We start from the raw sequence: 22342 nt of genomic DNA, 5'->3' as shown, positions 1-22342 counted from the left end.
AGAGGATACAACAATAACAATATTATCCGTTTTTTTTTTTTTTTTTTTTTACTTTTAAACATTGAAATCTGTTTTGGCCTAAAAAACAAATCCAGTTTTGTTCAGGCTATAGTTGATAGAGCCTGAAAAGCCACATTGAGTTTTATCAGATACATAAAGTCTGAAAGAGACCTAGCCATTAATCCAGCCATGTTCTGCCTGTTGAATAATAAATCCTGTTTGATGTCCGTTTTGTTGTTGAGATTCGTTACTATTCTCATGCTGACTGGTGCCCTGATTAACTTTATGCTTTTGTAGCTGGATTTGGGGAACGGAAAAGTCTAGGCTAAATGATTTGACTCTGTACTGTAGTATGTTTGGCTGGCTTTGCAAAGCCTATTTTCAAAGGCTTCTTCCTTATCTTTGTGTTTTTTCTTTTAGATTGAGGGACAATAAAGTTTCCTCTCTTCATTTTCTATTCCATCAAGACTTGGACCGTCTTACTCAAAGGCTTTAAAGACTGGCTCACATGCTGAGGTGTAATTGGTCCTCTCCCACTCTCTGTCTCTCTCTCGGCTCGTGGTCCAACGAACACGAGTGCTCGCACATTTGGGCTAATGATTTTGAATAGTGATTAAAATGAATTGGAGAGTGCACTGCTTCTGTAGTATCCGGACCCTTCCATCATTAGTGGTTCTCTTCCTCTCTCTTCCTTTTTTTTTTCTCTTTCTGTATCATCAGTGTTAGTCAAGCAGGGGTTTCAGACGAGGCCTGGGGTGGGCTTTCATGAGCACAGACTCAAAGATTTCTCCACTTCTTGTAATCATGGACACCACTCTTCTAGCACTTTCACTGTCGTCTTCTGGCTCCTCAAAGGTGCCTTTGATTCCCTCGCATCCAACACCCAGGCCGGATAGTGTCACATTATTTTCTTTTTCCTCTCCTTTTTTAACCCCCCCCCCCCCCCCCCTCCCAACCCCTCTCTTCACTTCCTTTCTTGCCCTTCTCATTTCTCTCCTCCTTAGACCCACGCTCATCAGTTTGTGTTCATATTTATTGTCCTTGGACTGAGAGCTGATTTAGCACTCTTCTCTTTGGGGCCGCTTAATTCTAGGACCCTTCCCCTTCACTTCCCTATTCCCTTCCAGTTTGCCTTGATCCACCTTTTTATAATCGGCTCACTCTCTTTGTTTTTCCTCTTCTCCTGTTTTAAATGAATAATGCAGAAGGGAGGAAATGGGGATTAAAGAGAAGCTAAAGCCACTGCCAGCTTCTGTGGTGCACAGCTCCACACCGTCTCTCACAGGACCGTGAACACATCAGGGCTAACAAGGTTCTCTTTTTCCTCTCCTGCCATTTTTCTCAGTTCTGCATCTGTCCCACTCTGTCTTACTCCATCCCTGCTGTCCCTTACTCACTTTTGGCTTCTCCCACTCAGTTTTGACCCAGTTGACTGAAGATGTGCTCTTTTTATGTCAACGTTGGGACAACTTGTTGTCCACAGTGTTGTGAAAAGCCAACTTGTTTTTAAGAGCGATTTGAACTAAAAGCTCATTGTCCGATGATGAAATGATAAAGTCGAACAATTCTGCAGCATAATAGATCTATAAACAAGTAGTCTTGCATTGCATTGCCAGAACTATCTCCACAGAGCTGCGGAGGAGGGTCTGGCTAGTCCACTCAACATTCCGGGATAGGAGAAAAACGTGCTCTGGTTTATTGGCATTTCTTTACACCAATCACAATCGTCTTGGGCGGCCGCCGGATGCAGGTATGGGGCCTCTGCAAAATAGCCTCAGGAATGAACTTGGTTTGGTGGAACGTGTGCACGTAGGGAGGGGAGATTTTGAAATAAAATGGCTGTCGAGTGTATGCTGAGAATTTAACTAAAACAAAAAGATAAATATAATTTGATTGTCGGTTCTAGCTCAGAGGATGTTTCCCAAATCGACCGGAGTTTAGAATGCCAACACAAAGAAAGTGGAAGGTGAGAGACATGTGGCCGAAAAGAGGGACATCCGGCCACTGTGTTCTGGCGGCACCGGAACAATCCCGTAAATGAAACGTTGTCGATATAGACTAATAAACAAGCTACAGAAAATGATATTTAGTTGAACACAGTTAGCCACTATTTTTTAGTAAATGTTTAATGTAAACAGTGAGTTTAATTTAAAAATGTGGAGTGGTGATATAGCGAGGATCTGTCCATTATTGCCTATCTGTCCTGGAATCTCGAAGAAGATTAAATTAATAAAAAGATTTATGGTCACATTAAAAAAAAAAAAAAAAGTCTTAAATGTTTTTAACCAGAGGTGTGCTTGGCACAGTTGGTTGTACAGAAATCTCTGTAGAAATCCTGGGTGGTCACCCGTTAGTCAAGCAAGAACGCTCCGATGCAGATTGGATTATAAGAGATTTATCTTTGTGTGTAAATGATTCAATAGATCAGGAGAAGTAAGAGGAAAAAGGGATTTTTCCATTGACTTCAATGATTTTATTTATGAATCTCAGTTTACTCATCATGTAAAATACTGCTCTGCCTGTGAAAACGGTTGTATAATGTCTTCCATGGTTCTGCAGGGAGCTCTCCAAAGTTTGAAAAAAATAACCCTGATGATGTCATCAGATGAGTCCCCCAACTTTATGAAAGTGCAATACATAAATCGCTGGAGTGCCCTTTTGGTGGATTTTTTTATTTTTTATTGGAGCCAGCATTTTATGGCCTTCAGGGGAACTGCACTTCACGTAAAGTCTATTTCTTGTCGAGCAGAGAGTGTAGAGTTTTGCACAATGCGTAATAGAGCATACTGTATGTCACAGGAAAAGAAAAAAAAAGGAATCACAGATTTGAGATGAGTATGATAGGAAGAGGGTGAGAGTTGGAGATGTGTCGCAAATAAGGAAAAAGCAAATGAACAAATCAGATGTGTGCTGGAAGTGTGAGAACAAAGAAGACTGTTCACAGAAAAGGGGGATGAGAGATGATGAGAGAGATTTATATTGAGGTGGAAACTGAAATGGTGATTAATGTGCATTTTCCCTGGTGAATGAATGAATGAATGAATGGTCTTGTTAATATCATTTTCTCTACTCTTGTTTTGCCTCGCTCTGTTTCTCCCTTCCTTCCTCTATCATTTAATTACCTCCGTGTGATTGGGCCTGCTGTGAGAATGTCGGGCTGGAGTCTCACATTAGATGGAACACAGTCAGAAAACAGTGTTTGTTTACACTGAATGGTTGGTGGTCTGGATGGTAAAGTTCTTTTTCACTACTCAACAAAAAAACAACCATCAGTTTGTCAGAGAGATAAATGGATTTCTTGCTCCAATGCGCTGTAGATCTCGCCAATTTTTATCTGCAAATTAATGATATATTTTTTACACCTGTCGGCCTAACTGTTATGGAAATGGTAAGAATGGTTTGGGATAATCTGTGGACATTTTGTTTTTGTTTTCAAGTATAATAATATACGGTAATAGTTTGACAGTCGATTTGATTGTGACTTCACAGCTGCGAGATGATGCCGAAGGCACTAAAACATGAGTCTAAGTGGTAAAGCCCGAGACCTAAAACGTATCAAGATTTTAGGTATGAGCATATTGTGTGTCCACATTTTTAGCCTGTATTGATTCTCTCTACCGCACTCTAAAGATGGGTCTATTCTGTTGTATATTTGCAGCTGTCTCAGACCAAAGCTCTGAACTAGTCTCTGACATGCCTATGAATAGTTAGGGGATTTAGCTTTTAGCTGCTGCTGCTGCCCCACTGCTGCCAAAATCGCAAGAAAACACTGGCACCTTGAGTTTCCACTGCTGTTTGTGGCCACCAAATGTTTTCAAAAATTCCTTCCTGTGATGAGAGCAGGACCTTTTTTGTGGATCAGAGACGATGAGAGAAACCGTGGAAATAGCATAGAAGGGCTTATGGAGAGAGAGCTTTAGTAGCTTTAAGTTTCACATGATGATAGTCAAAATCAATCTATGTGTTTGATTTGTCCGGTCACAAGGACAAGGCTTTGCTTTTGATGAATTGCACATTACATAAACTGTGTGTGAATGCGAGCCACGAGAGTGTGACCTTGCCTCATTTGATTGCGTTAGCTTCGTTAATTGTGTTGTTTCTTGGTGTGTTTTAATCTAAGATGGCAGTCTTAATTGATCTCGTTAATGTGGGAGGCGAAAGAACGTCAGGGAGCTCCGATGCCCGCTGGTTATTTTGACACATAGACAGTCCGAAACACAAAGGGGAGGAGTGAGGTGGCCAGCCCCAATCTAACAAAACACAAGGCTGAAGTGCAAAAAATCACTACAAGATGCAGAAAGGCCGCCTGGGTGGGTGACTTGCAAAGTCCCCTGTGACACCCAAATCAAAATGCCACGACACCCAGCTAGTCAGCCATCCAGTCAGCCTTTGTCTAATAGGTCCTATTTTCACCTAGCCCTCAATGCTTATCCAGAATGTTTTCAGATTGTCTTAATAGGGCTTAAAGCCAAATTAAAAACGGGTACAAATTAAAAGGCTCAACCAATTATTACAAAGGCTTGCCTGGCTAAGGTCTACAATTATCACCTAACTATGGTACACATTGTATGATAATGGTGCTGTCTTGTGAACATGCTAACTGCACATGATTCATTAAATTTCACTTTGAGATCGCAGGTTTCTCGCTACAGAATAAGTGATCTAATCCAATTGTAAAACACCTTGCAAAGATCTGCATGTTAATGAGGAAAACAGAGTGTGTGTCGCACGGTTCGTCAGTACACTGTTAATGTGCACTAACCACTTACTGCCGTAGTGCCCACTTTCGACACCTATGTTAAAACACTTACTGGAAACGACCATAGACAGTATATAAACGACGAGCGGGATGAGCGTGACGAACGCAACACATGGCAGCTGATTGGACGAACGCGTCACGTGGTTCTTGCTGCTCCCGAATTTCAAAACGGACTCTAATGGCGTCTCGTTCTGAATACGATCTCGTATTTTACGAAAATAGTTAACCGAAAAGTGTTTCTGAAAACATTTTAAGCGAGAAATAGGCCACACTTTTGCTGAATCTGTCTGCCTTTTTGATCGACAAAGGTCAGTTTAAAAGATTTTCGTCAGATTTTGAGAGGTGCCGAGCCGACCTCTCCTCAGGTGGAATGTGGAGTGCTGCAGGTCACGTCACATGCAGAAATGGAAAGTGGGAGAGATGAGGAAGGCTGCCTGGAGTTGGAGGATGCGCTAGCGTCGTATATAGTCTGGTGTGTGGGAACATTTTGGATTTCATGTTACCTAATGATGACCGCAGAAATAAAACCATAGATAGAACTGCCACTGTGTGCATGTATTGTGCAACATGCATTCAATATGCTAATTTTAGCTATATATCATATGCTGAAGTATATTTCTGGAGTGTTAAAGATTAAAAGAAAAAATAACAAGAACCGTACAGAACCGAAAACCGTGATAGGAACCGAACCGTGGATTTTGTGAACCGTACCACCCCTAGTAATACCTTTTATTACCGTAACAAGACACGTGCTTAAAATGTTAAGGTGGCTGTGTGGATAGAGCAGAGTAGTGCAGATCTTTTGTGTGACTGGAACCGTTGTTTATGTTTTGTGTAGAATTACATTTTCAACTCAGATCTCAACTTGTTTATGGTGAGTATGGGAACAAGTAGCCTACAATTGTCCTTTTTATTAGTGTTTTCATGGAAACAGTCAAAATGTAATCAACATCGGTATGGTGTCATTGTTAGGCCTTTACACAAATCATGGCAGCAGTAGTTGGCTTTCAAAAATTATTTTTCTTTAGTGGTTTTATTAAGTAAAAAATAAGAACCAAAAGATTCAGCATCGGACATTTAACAGTTATTCTAATTTGCCTTTTTGCCTCTAGCGGTGGGTGCTTTTAAATCCTTATTATATGTAAACCTTATTTTACATGTGAATTTATTTAAACTTGTTTGAAACGAGCTTTTAATGTAAATTAAAAAATAAAAAACAACAACAATATTCCCAGTATAGTCAATGCAATCCCAGGAGAAATAGTGTTGTGCAAACAGTTATTTTCACCAGCTTCTAAGCTCACATGAAGGCCGGCGAACCCCCGGAAAGAAAAGCTGAACTAATCTAAAATAAACAACCATAGAATATGCAAACTACTTGCATTCTCACACGCACACATACACATGCTTTCTTACATGCACATATTAAAGACCCCCAACACGCACTCAAACATGCACCTATAGTGCCATGCATATACTGTATATTGCAGATGTCTAATTATCATTATTAACCTTCAGTGAATGGGACTGACAACATCAGGGGAGAGACGGCTTCTCTGTGCTATTCTCCTCTCCATTGTACCAGGTTTTTTTTTTTTTTAATTGGCCAGGGAGGTTTGAGGCGACAGACCAGAGACGGTTAGTAAGACACAAATGACAGACTGACAGATCCGCAGACAGACGGCCTTCACTCTAGTGGAAAAAAAACATGCAAATGTCCCACTGTGAAGTTTTTTTGTGTCCCTTTAGATTTGTGTAGAACTTTAATGTGTTTGTCCATTTATCCATTAATCCACTTACTGACTACTGAATATGTAAAGTCTGGATTTTTTTTTATCTGCCTCTGTCGATAGCTTCTGCTCGTTAATGCTTTCACCCAGCCTGTGTGCAGATGCATGTGAACGCCTGCATGTGCCCACACATTCAAACATCACAGCAAATATGTGGGCACGCATTTCCTTAGCTTAATGTTGTATGTTGAATACTTGCAAACACCTCATCTCACATATGCATTTACTTGTGCGTGACACATAGTGTTATGCATGCATTGCATCGTGTGTAAATTATGAGTAAATTGGTCTTAATTGTTAGACTATGTAACGATAGTGTGTGCATTGCAGACAGCATGCACGGAAATGATCCAAGAGCATCTGTTAAATTCAGAGTTCATCCCACATGCATGAGTGGAGAGGAGACTCTGGATTCATAGGCAAATTGTATTGGTGAATAATATATGTGTTGCATTATACTTTTCAAGATTTGTGTAAACTATTATATCCGGTAACATTTCATATTATGGCACTGTCTGTTTTAAGTGTGGTGATAGGCCAAGCAACTGGTGGTGGAGAATCTTATGCAATTAGCTTGCTTACATGCCAGAACATGCAATTATACAGCACCGTGGCAAACACCCATACCAAACACACTCCCCTCTGTGTGACCTATATTTCTTTTAGAAAACAGAAAATTAAGTGGAACTGCGTAAAATGCCGGTATAACCAGACATTCCCATGAAAGCTTCCTTGGAGGAATACCAAGAAAATACAGAGTGGCATTATCTTTACTTTGTTCAGATTAATATCACTGCCTGCTGTAATTCTGTTATGCTGCAACTTGAGAGGGACCCACAGGCATGCCATGGGATCCAGTTCTGCTGAAACTGGACACTCTGGCTGCAACCAGCACTCAATAGTTTAGTGCTGAACAACTGAGAACAGTTCTCCAGTTGAGGTTATTATTTTCTGTTGTGAAATGTTATTGTAGAATTTTAGATATTTTTTTAAAGGAAGTGACCGCTAACCAGAAGTTCTATTTTGTGTGTTTGTTGTTCTCAGAGGTGTAACGGATCAAGCTCCTATCACCGTGGATATGGACACGCAGCCACAAGGACAGCATGCAGCCGTGCCAGTCTTTCAACCCCAGGTAAACTCCACACACACATGAACACAAGCCAATTAGCTAACCTGGGTGGTAAGTTAGGATGACAAATAAAGTGAGATGATGAAAATTGTCAGCTGCATAAAAAGTATTTTGCCATACCTTTTGATAAGATAAGATAAGATAAACTTTATTGTCCCGAAGGAAATTTGTCTTGGGCAAAGAGAAGCGCTGACAGCTGTATGCAAACACATGCACCAAACATCAACAGACAGGAAGTACATAACAATATATAACAAGTAGTGCTGTCAGTTAAACGCGTTATTAAAGGCGTTAACGCAAACCCATTTTAACAGCGTCAATTTTTTTTATCGCGAGATTAATGTTCTTTTTGGCATAGCAAACTTTGGCGTTTTTTTTTCCCACATGCTGTTGCAACAACTAGTAACGTTAGAAAAACTACAACACCACACCGGATCTAGCTAGACGGGAAACAAAACAACAGGCACGCCGCACTCACTTCTTTGGGCTTGCGAGCCGGCCAAAGAGTAGTAGGCTAACGTCACGTTTTGAGTGGATGGCGAGCGCGAGACGCCGAAATGGATGTCAATAAGATTCTGAATAGAAAGATTACTTTTAAAAAGCTGCCAAATGGTTCCATTGACAAGACCAAAGTGATCTGTGTGTTTTGTCGTTGTGAAGTGAGCTATCATCGTAGCACGTCCAGTCTGAAATACCACTTGATGGCCAAGCACACAGCTGATGCATATTCTCCGCCCCCTCGTCAAAGCCAGGCGACAAAAGCACAAAGCAAGCTGATCCACTTTTCCATGTTGATAAGAGCATTAAAATGAGAAAAAGATTACTGGACAAAAAGAAATCTAGGGACATTTAGAACAGATAAAAATGTGCGATTAATTGCGAGTTAACTATGACATTAATGCGATTTAATCGCGATTAAATGTTTTAATCGTTTGACAGCACAATGTGCTTTAGGCCAAGCAAAAAATAGTTGAGGGGATATTGCACAGGCCCTGATATAGTAACGTATTACACATGCCCCATAATAAGGTAGTTACGCATAATAAAAAAATGCAAGGTTTGAATATAGGAATTGCACATAGTGAGTAAACATACACAGGTTACATTGGTTAAGGCCAGCACATTATTATAGTGATGAGGACTAGATTGGTTGTTTGTTCAGTACAAATGAAAACTTAAGGCAGTTGCTTTTGCACCTACTGGCTCAAAAGCAACCTCCTTAATCTTTCATTTGTCCCCACATGGAACGCACTACTGAATTATAATCAGTCTTATACTCAGTCTCTGGTTGTTTTGGGCCATTGTGAGCAATGTTTCAGGTCTTGCAGGCCTCGTAAATGGCAGTATTAGATTCACAGGATTGTTGCATAAATGTGATGAAATGTCTGAAGAGTTTTTTTCAATTTATTTTTTTAGGAAATGCACCATGATAAAAGATTATACCACCGTGACCATGTATTACCGTCATGTCACATTCTATCATATAGTGAGTGATGATGTTAAATGCAATAAGGATTGTGGCATCACAAATTGTTTCCCTGTAGTTTTATTCAAAAGGGGACATATTCGATAATTTATGATGATATAACCCACTCATCCATTCATTGCAAGCATAGTATCCTACCTACTTTACAATTTGAACTGTAAATACTCTATATTACTATAATTTCAATCAAGTTGTCCCTTTCAGTCAGAGCATCCTTCAGACCGCTGTAGCCTGTGTGTGAGATAGACAGCAGTGGATGAATGTTGAGTTGTTTCTATTGATCAGAGCTCTGGAGGCTGGCAGAGCCTGGCCTCCCTGCACGCCTCTCTTGGTTCAATACAACTCAGGTTTGCTCTGTGCAGATCTGGTCATTGTTGGATTTTAATACCGCCCTCCAACATCAGGTCCATTGATTTCTTTCCAGAAGGATGTTTTTGCCTCCATAACTATTGAATAGACTTTAAACAAAGAGGATCATCCATATGCCCCAGAGAAAATGTGGATTTATTCTGGAGAAAGAAACGAAACTAAAAATAGGCCTGCACTCTCAGTTGTTGTTTTTCTTGCGTATGCAAGGGCACTGCAACATTAACACTGGAATTGCCAAGGGGGTTAATTTATTCTAAGATTTGTAAATGCAAAATTAAGGATAATTGGGTTGCACACAGAAGAAAGTCAGATAAAAGCTCTAATGATTATATTCACTTAGGCAACACCCCCTACGCACACACACACCCCAACACTAGATCTTCCACTGATCTCCCAACAGTTGATTGTGTGTTATTGTTCAGGCTTAATGATTTCTCTTTTTTCAGCCTATTTCTAGCAGTTTACATCAGTGTTAATTCCAGGCCCACTTTTTGTGCTTAGGTTATTGGTAGCACAGTGAACCTTCTATGTTGCGTCATGTTTTTTTCACTCTCACAGAAGACGCTGAACTGATTTCACATTTAGTGGGAGATGGAGAGAGAGAGAGTCAGAGTATGTAGATGGCTGTCTAAGCAGCATCCAGATGGGTGTCTTTCAACAAGTCCTGTTTCTGTTTCACACTTTCCCAAGGTTCAGTCTGCTTGGCAGCACCGGGGGGTGGGGGAAACACCAGCCTCCTCCTGAAGAAATCTGAATTGTATATGTGATGAAGGATATTCAGTATCGCTTGCAATATCATTTCTCTTGGTCCCGGAGGTATGATGCATATGCATTAGGTAAACGAGATGAGCTGGTAAGATGTGCATTTTTAATGGCGCATTTGCTCTTTGAGTGAGTGGGAGGGTTGGTGAGAAGGCCCCCTCACATCAGATTTTGATCGTCACTGCAGAGTTTGACAGTCACGGATCTGTCTGTAAGCGCTGAGACAAGGCAGTGCGGTTGTGGAGCAGATTGATAGGAGAAGAACGATAAGCACCTTTGGGGTGAATCCTGGCGCTTGGCTGAGAAATTTCTGCATGGTGCCGTGCTCAAGGGGGCAGGTGACTGGTGGGGGGTGGGAGTGGGGCTCCCTGCCTGCCAGTTGCTGTCTCTGTCGCTCCTTGTATCCCTCCATGTCTCTCTTGGAAACATCGACATTACTAATTTTCCATACGAGTTGTGTGGTTGTTTTGTGGAGATCCCTGACCCAACTAAACTGCTTAAACAATAACAAAACAAACCAATTGATTTAAAAAAAAAAAAAAAAAAAAAACTTGTGTGTTTATGCTAACTGTTAACAAAATGAATAGTACTTTCTAGGGTACTGTCTGCACTGAATGTTGGTCACTACTTTATGATCTCAAACTAGTCTGACAAAATAAATACTAAAAATGACTGTATTCACCTGGATCAGCTATATTAAGGTTTAGAATGAGTGATCACAGGGCACTCTGGTGGCATTAAGGCACCAGGGGTTAAGGCACCGACTGACCTACATCTACCCCGGTTCATGTCTGGGACCCTTGCATGTAATTTTCCTTCTTTTCTCTCATTTCCTCTCATTTTTTATACTTTTGGCTAATGCTGTTTTCCCCTTCCACACCAAAATACGCAGCCACAGCCTCACTCTGGAGATTTTACAGTATGTAAAATGCTGGTTCAGTGTGCCAAAATGGAGAGGTGTGTTTTTAAATTTAGTCGGCCTAGTGTGGACGTGCCCTGAGTTTCTCTCTCTGTTACTGCATCCCTCTCTGTCTCTCTCCATGGGAGACAGCACCTCTCTGCCGCCGCTGGCCTTTCGGTGGCAGCCGTTGGCTCTGCTGGGCTGTCACATCACACCCTCGCCCCTCTGCTGCTTGTCTCCCCCCCCTCACTCTCTCTCTCCCTCTCCCTGTCTTCTGCATTCCCTCTTCCACTCTCCATGTGTCTTGTCAGTTGTGTTTGGCAATGGTGTCATTATTGGGCAGCCCGTATCACACTTCCTTCGATGAGCTGTCTGTGTGCTCTCCCGCTGTCTCTCGCTCTTCTCTCTCTCTCTCTCTCTCTCTCTCTCTCTCTCTCTCTCTCTCTCTCTCTCTCTTTCAATCCCCCTGCTAGTGAGTTGCCCATGGCGGTTGTGTGTCACCTTTATACCCAAGATACACTGTCCCTCACAGACGTTACCCATAATGCCTTGCACGGCTGCCTGCCACTTATCTCCATCCCCTGCAGCTTGTCCCCATCACCAACCAGAATGATGTGAGTGAAAATAGTATAATCACACCACAGAAATGTAAGTCAAGAAAAACATGAAGAACGTCTGTATTCTGAAGATCAGAATTTAGAAAGAGACGGTAATAATCAAAGGGCCTATCACTACTTTTTTCTTTGTCTCAAGGTCTATAGTAAATGATAATTTCTGCCATTTGACATGTGACCTCAGGATGACAAGGTGAGGAAATTTTCCCACCAGTTAATAAACTTGTGACAACATCGGTGCAACCGATTACACCGGACATTTTACAAGAAAAGATATTTGTCAGTGGCGCTTACAGAGCTCTTTCTTTGATCTCTGGCCTGTCCGGTCGAGCTTCTGCTGCGTAGCTGGCGCAGCTGCACCGCGTTCTGGCTGCATGGCAGCCGCCGGAGTTTACAGTTTACAGATTGCCTCATTAACGTTATCAGGTTCTCTATTAAACATTGCCAAATAGGTGCTTTTGCTTTTTGATTTGACACCGAATCCCCTGCCATCGTCTATTGCTGCTGCTGCTGCTGTACGGAGCAGTCACTTTCACTTTATAATTGTAACATCCTTCATCCGACTTCGATGACATATTTAGTGGGTGCTGATACACGAAAATGAACTAAACGATGGTAGGGGCAGTGGGCAAGTAAAATAATCTGTGTATGCCTGACCACCAGGTAACACCAGAAACACAGACTACTGCGGAAAGTCTAATGCGACCCCGAATTGATAGTCATTTACCAATTATTAAATGACTCCATATTGGCCAGTGTTGTGAGGATTTGTGTTCCTTTTCATTGTTTACGCCTTAACACTGATATGAGAATTTTGTGATGGATAAATGTAAAAAAGTGATTAATTGATATAAGGTTAATGTGCAGCTTTGTTTTCAAGCCTTCTGAATTATTTTTCTTCTTTTTTTCTTTAAATGGAAAACCCCAAGAAAGAATCAAACGTGTACCCTTGGCAGCATTTGTGCCATGCTTTACCCATTCAGATAACATAGATACACTGTTCTTCTGAAAGGTCCACTAGTCAACCCTTCATCTTTGTGCTCTTCCATCATATTTAACATACACATGAACAATCAAGTTTAGATCCTTACACGCAGTAGTCTGTATAACCGTCTCCTTCCAGTTTGGTTCAGACACTGACCCCTGCATCATTCAGGGTCATTCCTCTGTGACTTCCCTTTATGTTTGTCGGGGCCTTGTGTTTCAGCTGGGAGCTCCTGATTGTGTGACACCCGTGTGCGGCAGATGAGACGGCCTGTCACTCAGCTTTGGCCTGGCTGCCCTTTGAAGGCCAGGCCAGGGGGCGAAGAGGTGCCGCAAATGGCCTGTGAAGTTTACATACACTGCCCACTGCTAAACAGATTAGCTCTAATGAAGTGTCTAATGCCGGGGCCGCTGGCTGACATAATCCTGCCTGGCAGCCCGGCCCCTTGGCTGCCAAAAAAGCCGCCCTCCCTCCAGCCCTCTCTTCCGCCCTCGCACGGCCTCTGCTGCCACCCAGGGCGACTCCACACAGGGAGGTGCCCACTGTTAATCATGCCGGACAGTGTGCGATCTGACATGCAAATGTAGGTCATTGCATATGTAAATGTGTGATTAGGGGGCTGGCATGCCAGGACACATTAGCAAGACTGTGCTCTCAGCAGGCGGTTGTCACAGCGCTTTAGAGGCTCATGCTAACATTTGTCAAGCTACCACGCAGCGAATGAAAGCAATGCCCTCTTGTCCTCTGCCCCGCCCCCATCTCTCACTCTCTTTTTCTCTCGCGCTCTCTGAATATATACACCTCAAACTGTCCATCATTTATCCTTGCACAAATGCTTCTGTCACCATTATGACAAGTCATTGCACAATATGGCAACACTTACAATGTGGCACACCTTGTAGATCTTTGTGTAGGTTTGCATTTTTCCTCTCTTTTATGTAAATTTATAGCATATGTAAAGTCCACACTGGAACAATATGTTACTGTTGTTATAGCATTCAGTGGTAGCTTTTAGCAAAGCATTTTTTTTTTTTTTTGGAGTTCCTGTAAGTGCATCATGCTCTCTGTCACTGTGACTCTCAGACAGCTCGGGATGATGGTGGTGTCATGCTGAAAAATGCACACACCTCGACGGTGTTAAGTGTTAATTGGACAAGGCATCAAATTGGCTCACGCCTCTTCCTTTGGCTGTCAACTTTAAACATTAAAAAACAATGAAATGCTAACATTGGTTGCCCCAACCCCAGCCTTATACCTTTTTATAAACAGTCCTGTTCACTATCGATGTTTAAGTGTCTTTGTATTTATTAATATTCAGTCTTGGGTTGGTTTTGTCAGCATACAGACAATTAAGTGATTGATGACATCACTCCACGTGACTGTTGTCAAAATTAAATATATAGGTTTTTGCATTATTAAATAAAGAATGTGGCATGATCTTATGGTTAAATCCTGATGCTGAAACAATCAGTTCATTTATTCAGCTGTCAGAAAAAACAAACATTTGCTGCTTTTCTCTGCTTTATATAATTGAATATTGTTGGGTTCAAGACTATTGACTGGACCAAACAAGCAATTGGATTGGTTACCATGGGCATTTGAAATCATAATGGCCAATTTCACAATTTTCTGACATTTTACACTAAACGTTAAGTTGATTAATTTAAAAAGTCATCAGTGAAGTCATGGTCAGTTGTAAAATAATCATTAGTTGTTGCCCATCTAACCACACAGCTAAACTTGTTTCCCTTTTATAGTATTTTGGTTGGGTTGGGTACATTTTTCCTGGATCTCATGGTTTTCCTTTGTGACTGAGGGAATCCTTTATGGCTTGCGGTCTGATGGTAACTCTGTCAAACTGCTAAACGTAAGTGAAGCAGTTTGACAGAGTTACCATGAGTATGATGACACTCCCTTCTTGTGTGTTTTAATGCTTGGGAGATTCATTTTTGACTTTCTCGACCTCTTTGTCTTCTTCCCTCTGTCCCAAGTCGCTTGCCTCTGAGCTGCTTCCACGGCCACATTGGCAGAAGTGCTGGTGACATGTGGCATTCTGATATCTGTCACCTTCTGTTTGCTCCCGCCGACGCCTTGTACAAGTTTACCAAAAGGCTGGAAAGGTCATGCAGCCTGCTCTGTGCTTTTTTTTTCACACATCATATCCAAGGGGCTCATTCTGGTTTATTTATTGTGCAAGGTGAGTTGAGTGTCTCAGCCTGCACAGCCAATCGTGTGGCGAGGAGTCCTGTAGTCTGTGGCCCAGTGCCAGACTGTCAGTGATAGAACTTGGCAGACAAAGGAAGGAAGATGACTTGGATTCCTGTGAACTTAAGCAACTTAGGCGGAATGATGAGGTGCCTGCATTTTATATAATAGGATGTTTTATTTATGCATGCGTGTGTGTTTTCTTTCAGAAACCATTGCAACCAGACATGGGCCATAACTCGCTGGCAAACTTCCAGATTGAGAAGAAGATTGGACGGGGCCAGTTCAGTGAGGTGTACAGGGCAAGGTACCTGTTAGACAACACGTCAATGGCCCTGAAGAAAGTCCAGGTAAGACGCACACAGTAATATGCACCACTTTGGATACCATGTGCAGCCAATTCAGCCAGTGAGATGTTGAACTATTGTTCCTCATGAATGGGTAACCGGAGACGGTCTGTCACCAGAAAAACACAGACCGACAACCAAATATACTCACACTTATGGGCAATTAAGCACTGGGGATCTCACCTTCATTCTACTGTAGTAGAAAGTAATAAATCCACACACTGGTATTCTTGATTCAACTTGATAAACTCAACAAAGTATGATAATTAAGAAATAAATTACAAAAAGAGTAACAAGTCGTGTTTCCATTCAATTGTCAAGCGAATTTTAAGCGTACCTTTGAAACGTCATAAACAAGAAATGCAAATTTGGCATGTTTCTATCAACTGGTTTGGAATAACGAAAAAACTATGCTACAGCGTAGTTTCGTCTGAAGTACGCATGGCTGTAATCCGGCAGTAAACTTAGTAAAAGAAGTAGAGGTTGCTTACCGGAAACAAACCAAGTCACCTTGAAAATGGGTATTTAATTCAATTGGGCAAGTTTTAATCGTTCGTTCATGTCAGCTAGTATTGGCCGTGTTTCATGCTGTCCAGACACAAAGACGCTATGGGAATATCCGGGAAGTGGGCAACAGCAGAAACAGCTGATCATTCATGTGAGTTAAATGTTCGCTACATCATAACTTATTTGGCAAAGGCGTTTCCACGTCCCATTTAGTGCATCAACTCTTTGTTTTTGAGTTGATTTTTGAGACAATTGTATTGAATTTTGCCGTTTTCATTCAGCTTTTTATAATGTAATACTTGAAAATGTGCATCAAAATGTGTGAATGGAAACACTGCTACAGATTCTTAATTTTGTCAGTATTTTTTTTATTTTTATTTTTTATTTTTTTTTAAATTGTTAAATACTATTGACCACTCCGACAGTGAGGAACCACTACAACATTCACACACTTAAACATGCATGTGAGTTATTTGTATTTTTTGTCGTGGTGAAGTGCTGTGTAGGCTAATTTACCTTCTACCACAATATGACTCAGTTATCTTGGGGAATGTGCACACGCACATACAGTACATTCAGTATTCACTGACTATACACACATACACACCACCAGGAGGATATAATGTTATTATGGTTAAGCATACACACACCTTACACAGGGATCTGTGTGTGTTACTCAGATGTGAACAACACCACCCTCTAGATAACAGCAACCATGTTTTCTGTTTTGTGTTTTTTCCCCTTATCTTCTCTACATCTCTCCATCTTATCATTTCTTGAATATGTCATAACACTCTCTCTCTCTCTCTCTCTCTCTCTCTCTCCCCCTTTGATCTCTTGATGATAGATATTCGACTTGATGGATGCCAAAGCTCGGCAAGATTGCATCAAAGAGATAGATCTCCTTAAGGTAAAGAACCAGAGAGGAGGGAGATGGCGTCATGCTCTGCGCTCTGTTCTCTTAAGGTGCCTCAGCTGATACCTTCCACCACAGGAAAACAATTGATCTGCACCAGACGGCACAGATTTTATGTGTTGATGTGTGGGCACATGCACGTGTGTGCGTGTGCTTCCTTGCATGGTTATGAATGCAGAGGGGTGTTTGAGTATTTGTGCACACAAGTGAAAATGTGAATGATTATGTGTGTGTGACTGTACAGTACATGTGTATTACTGTCTCCCTGTGTGTGTGTGTGTGTGTGTGTGTGTGTGTTACCGGTGTAACATCCCTCCAGGCTCACATTGACTCTTTTTTAAAATGCCAAAACTATTGTTTTTTATCTTTTTATAATGTTCAGAGCCGGGCAACAGTGCATCAGCACTTGTCTCTTGATGTTTTGCCTCCTCCCTTTCCTGATCTTGCTTTACCTCTCTCTCTCTCTCTCTCTCTCTCTCTCTCTCTCTCTCTCTCTCTCTCTCTCTCTCTCTCTCTCTCTCTCTCTCTCTCCCTCCCACCCCATGAAGTTGTTTCATTTATCAAGCTGCCATAAACATGTGTCAGCTGGGTTGCTCTAAAATACTAATTGACAAACTAATGACTACTTCAATATCTCCCCCTGTCTGCAAGATCCTAGATGCATGTCAAAGTTGTGTGTGTTTGTGGTTTGATTGTGTGTGCATTCATTCGTTCCTGATAGCTTTTCCCTCCATATATGAAGCCTTTCTGCGCATGCTTGTGCACTACAGGCAGTTTGTGCACATACACATGCTCACACATACACAGGGAAAGAAAACAAACCAATTAGTTTGTACCACTCAAACACATCAGTGAAGCTCCCGGGGCTCTTTGGGCCAATCATAGACAACAATACTCAGATGCAGGCGAAACCCTGTAGAGAGCTGTAATCTGAGTAGCAGAGATCACTGACTTGACGGCACGAGACAGCAGGGTTCGCCTGGATCTGTGTCTCTGACCTCCTAAGAGGGGTCAGGGCAGGGTTAAATGTCACACTCTGCCAGGTGACTACAATTCTCATTTCCTTTAGGCATTTACTTTAATTCTCTCATTAAATGGATCCTCATACCCATTTTTCTGTGTCCTTTACCTTCTGCTTGTTCCTATCTTGTCTGTCTTATTCACCCACTTGTTTTCTCGTTCCATCCATCCCTCCTCCTTTCCCTCTCCTTGCTCGTCTTCCCCCCTCAGAGCTTTTTGTTCCCTTCTTTTCATCCTGTAAGCTGATTGCTAGTGAACATGCCTGGCCCTGTACTGCCCAGCCAGCCTGATAATAAAGGGCTGAGTGTGAGAGAGAGACAGTCCTTCTGCCTTATCCCCTACTAGACAGGCCAACAGGAGACAGCCAAATCAGAATAATGAGAGGCACACTGGCATGGACCGACTGGAATGACACACATACTGGCGCATGATCACACACACACACACACACACACACACACACACACACACACACACACACACAGACAGAGTCATGGCCTTTCAACGGTCTGCCTATTTGTTTGTTTGTTTGTCTGTCTGTGTTTGTCTGCCCATTCATCTGTATTTTCCTGTTCTGGCGTGATGATTTCAACTTTAGAATCTCACTCTGCCCTTTTGTCTAAATCCTCGCTGATAGGAATGTTGGTTGCAGATATAGCCTGATCACTGCTAGTTTCTCCATTCTTGAAATTCCACTCACTTGTGGGTTACTATCAAGCCTTGATTATGTTCTGATGACCAATGACCTGCCCTAATCAGCAGTGAAAAGCTGTAATTATGTCTATGTTTGCTTCTCTGTGTTTTGTGTTTTTGCAAAAATGTGTGGTGTATGCATGTCTGGGTTCTGAATCTGATTAGATTATACCAGAGGTTTACTGACAAGACAGAACTGGCAGCAACCAGCTTCATTTAACCTGACACACACACACACACACACACACACACACACACACACACACACACACACACACACACACACACACACTATAAATTCAGTTTAATCTTTAGGTCTCTCTAAGAGCAATACATTTCTTTTGCAAGTTTAGTACCTATTTAGTTTCTCTTCTAATGGACAAACAACCCAACATTGCATATCTACTCATTTTCTTGTTCATTGAAGTGATAAATATCAATATGTCGTGCAACACAAGGCATTAGTTTCTGCTGGTGATGGACATTAGAAGCCATTTTTACTTAAACTTTCGCAGCTGAAGGACACTTGGATCTATTTAATATTGTTGTTCAAATTCTTACCAGCTGCTTTCATATGAGCGTGTAATTCCATTTATAAATACACTGCAACCTAATTTCTTATCATGGTTGATGTTGTACCATCAGATTGCATTACTCAGTATCTTGTTCTTCTTTGAAACACATCACCAGCTCACCAAATATATCACATTGCATGATTAAGTAATTACACACACTGGTGGGTCTCAGCAAGCATGTGTAATTACATAACCATGCAGAACTATGTGATATTTCCCAATGAATGATTGTTGCATTGCATTCATCATTAACATAAACATCTGCATGTGAACATATCTCTTTATTTCTCTGCATCCTCCGCCTGAGGTTCAAGTTGTGGATGAGGAATGGGTTGGGAGGGGGGAGACGACGACTTGTCATCACACTCTGGCTGTGCTACAGTGTGGAGCTGTGCAGATCTGCCACTCTGAGCCAAAAATACATCTGGCAAGAGAGGACAGGGGAGGGAGAAAGAAAAGATGGAGACACGAGGAAGGGAAAGAGAGAACGAATGCGAAAGGGGATTGTGGAGGGATGCAGAGACAGAGTGGAGAGTGTAGTGTTGCGTACTGTACTGTGCTTTCCTCCCCTCTTCTTGGGATCATCCGGAGCATGAACATTTCTTTAATCACAGCAGAGAAAGCAGAGCCGAGTGGAGGACGCGTGTCACACTGCTCCGTCTGTTCACACACGCCCCCCCTCCCTCTCTCTCTCTCTCTCTCTCTCTCTCTCTCTCTCTCTCTCTCTCGACATTGCCACGCCACACAGCTCCATGTCTCCAGCTCTCCACATGTCACCATCTTTCCCTTCCCCCTTTCTCTAACTATGCTCACCTGATTCCTCTCCTTTTTTTCTTCTTCCTTCCTCACCTTTGTTCTCTTTCCCTACCTCTTCACCCCGCCCTGTCTCCATCATTCTTTTGCTTGTCTGTGTCACTGTGTCATTTGTTTCTTCCCCTTCATTGCGCCTCTCTCCCTCCCCCTTTTCTGTTCTTGCTCTGGATGGATAGAGACTTTTTGTTTACTACAGGGAATGCTGTTCCTGCTTTATTGACCAACCAACAGGAAGGAATCGCAGCCAGAGATGAGTCTGGGATGCTTGTTTTTCTGACTGCCAGCCATGTCAGCCTGTCAGGCGTGCGTGTGTGCGTGTTTGTGTGTGTATGTGTTCACAGGCAGAGGGGTTGTTGTGACGTGTCACCCAGCTTTGTCACACTGGAGGACAAAACGTCTCATTAGGTCCACACTTAATAAATATGGATTCCAAACATGAATTTAACTGTTGTTTTAATTGGTGATGAAAGCACACAACTTATGGCATGAACCTCTGTTATTTATCAGCTGATAAGGTTGTTTTGATATAAATTGTGTAACACGTTTGCAAGAAGATGCTACTGTCTGTAGCTTCTACAGTGAATGATTTTCACTCTCCGATTAGGTAGTGTGACCATGGAAGCCCTTAATGTGACGAGTGTCACCTGCATGTTTTCTGCTTTTCCTTCTCCATGACATGTCGTGTTTTTCTCCCACAGCAATTGAACCACCCCAATGTGATAAAGTACCATGCGTCTTTTATTGAGGACAATGAGCTGAACATTGTGCTGGAGCTAGCGGATGCAGGGGACCTCTCACGTATGATCAAGGTAAAGAACTCTCCACAACAGCACACCCACTAGCTAACACCCTTGCCCAGACTGCTGGAAGTGCAGTTGATTTGATCATGTGGTCATGAAATACTTCAAGTAACACTCAGGACACAGGAACATTCAGACTCAACTGTCTTGGTTTGTCAGATATACCAAAAATCCAGTGTCTTGTTATTCCAAGGGGAAATTCTGGTATATCTAATACCTGACCAAATAATCAGTCCAACACCATATCACACATTTGGTGTCATAAGGAATGCTGTCATGAAAACGTCAAACTGCTGATGTGGCCTTTTAATAACGGAAGGGAGTCTGTGGTTTGTGGTTGGTGGTTGTTACGGGATTTTGACCTGGACACTTAGTCAATCTGAATCACCCATTCCATACTGAAACCAAAAACCAACTAACATAAGGCCTTTTGCAACCCCATTTAGTCTTAGCAGTCTGTATAGGCTGTGAAAGGGAAGTTGTAAAGAATCGAACAATGATTAATGGCCATAAAGTTCCAGCATGTGTTGTATGTAGGGGGTATGAACAAATACTGAGCATAACTTATCTGCCTTTAATCTTACGTTTATACCTCATATCTTTTACATATTAATTCTTGAGTTGAGGTACTTGCCACAAAAGCTGTCATTTGTGGTAATAATGTAATAAAGGACTTTGGCTAGATCTCGCTCAGAGAGATGTAATCATTTCAATGGTTCTAACCAATAAAATCAACATTGAGTCAAATATAAGCAAATGTATATTAGAATAAATTACATAATGTGTGGCTTTAAGCCACATGGATGTTTCGAGTTGACCATGTCTTAAACCTGGATCAATCAAAAGGTTTTTTTTTTGTGTGGGGATGTTGTTGAAATTGGAGCAGAAGGAACCGGGTTGTTCAAAAGTGGTAGCGATTACATCCCAGGCTCACCATGTTATTCGTCTTTGAGTTTGACCAAACCCCCAGTTATTATTAAAACCTGCCAGTATAGCAAATTAGTGGTGTGCATGTAAAAAACCCTGGTCTTCTTCCATGCATAAATGATGCAGCTCCACATCCGCACAGTTCCACACAGCAAATTAGGAGAGGCGAGGATTAGCGGTACAAGAGTGAACATGGCAGGCTCAGCTCACACTCACACACACTGAATATATACATATGGTATACTGTGTAAGCAAAGTATGTGCAGCCCCAACCACAGAAACATGCACTCAGGCAAATGTTCAGAGATGCACTTTTACAAAGACGCATCATGGCAGCCTGAAGAGGTAAGATAACAAACCACTGAGCGTCACAGCTATCTTAGCTAAGCAACTGAGGATGCTGGGAGCATTCAGACTGTCATCTCCTTATGGCTGCTGACAATATACAGTCATGTACACAAATACATGCCTCTCCTCCTCACCATTTGTTTCCTTCACAGTTCCAAATGATTTGTTTTTCTAATGTGGCAGTCCAGAGGTGCGTGCCATGGATTAGCCTCCCCTCCTTGGGCCGTAATGTGAAGTAAACACATTTGAACAGTGTGCCATATGTAACCCCCCCCCCGATGCATGAATTTAACATTTTTCTTTCTTTTTGATTTCTCGTCCTCCACGCTGTCTCTCCTCCTTTTTTTCTCCCTCTCTCATTCTCTATTACTCTCTCTCTCTGACCATCTCAGAATT

The 22342-nt window shown here is 42.0% G+C and overlaps 1 protein-coding gene across 1 annotated transcript in view; it reads left to right on the top strand.

The window, feature by feature from the left end:
- Nucleotides 1–22342, top strand: part of nek7 (NIMA-related kinase 7) — a 62454-nt gene that overhangs the window by 16230 nt on the left and 23882 nt on the right. The window contains exons 2-5 of the mRNA XM_078258643.1: nt 7594–7681; nt 15210–15350; nt 16702–16764; nt 20570–20680. Coding sequence (XP_078114769.1) covers nt 7628–7681; nt 15210–15350; nt 16702–16764; nt 20570–20680 — 369 coding nt within the window. The 5' untranslated portion in view covers nt 7594–7627. The remainder of the gene's footprint in view (nt 1–7593; nt 7682–15209; nt 15351–16701; nt 16765–20569; nt 20681–22342) is intronic.

This window comes from Sander vitreus, chromosome 9 (assembly GCF_031162955.1).
Source record: "Sander vitreus isolate 19-12246 chromosome 9, sanVit1, whole genome shotgun sequence".
Taxonomy (NCBI): Eukaryota; Metazoa; Chordata; class Actinopteri; order Perciformes; family Percidae; genus Sander; species Sander vitreus.
The sequence above is the reverse complement of the archived record's forward strand: the minus strand, read 5'-3'. Positions and strand labels throughout refer to the sequence as shown.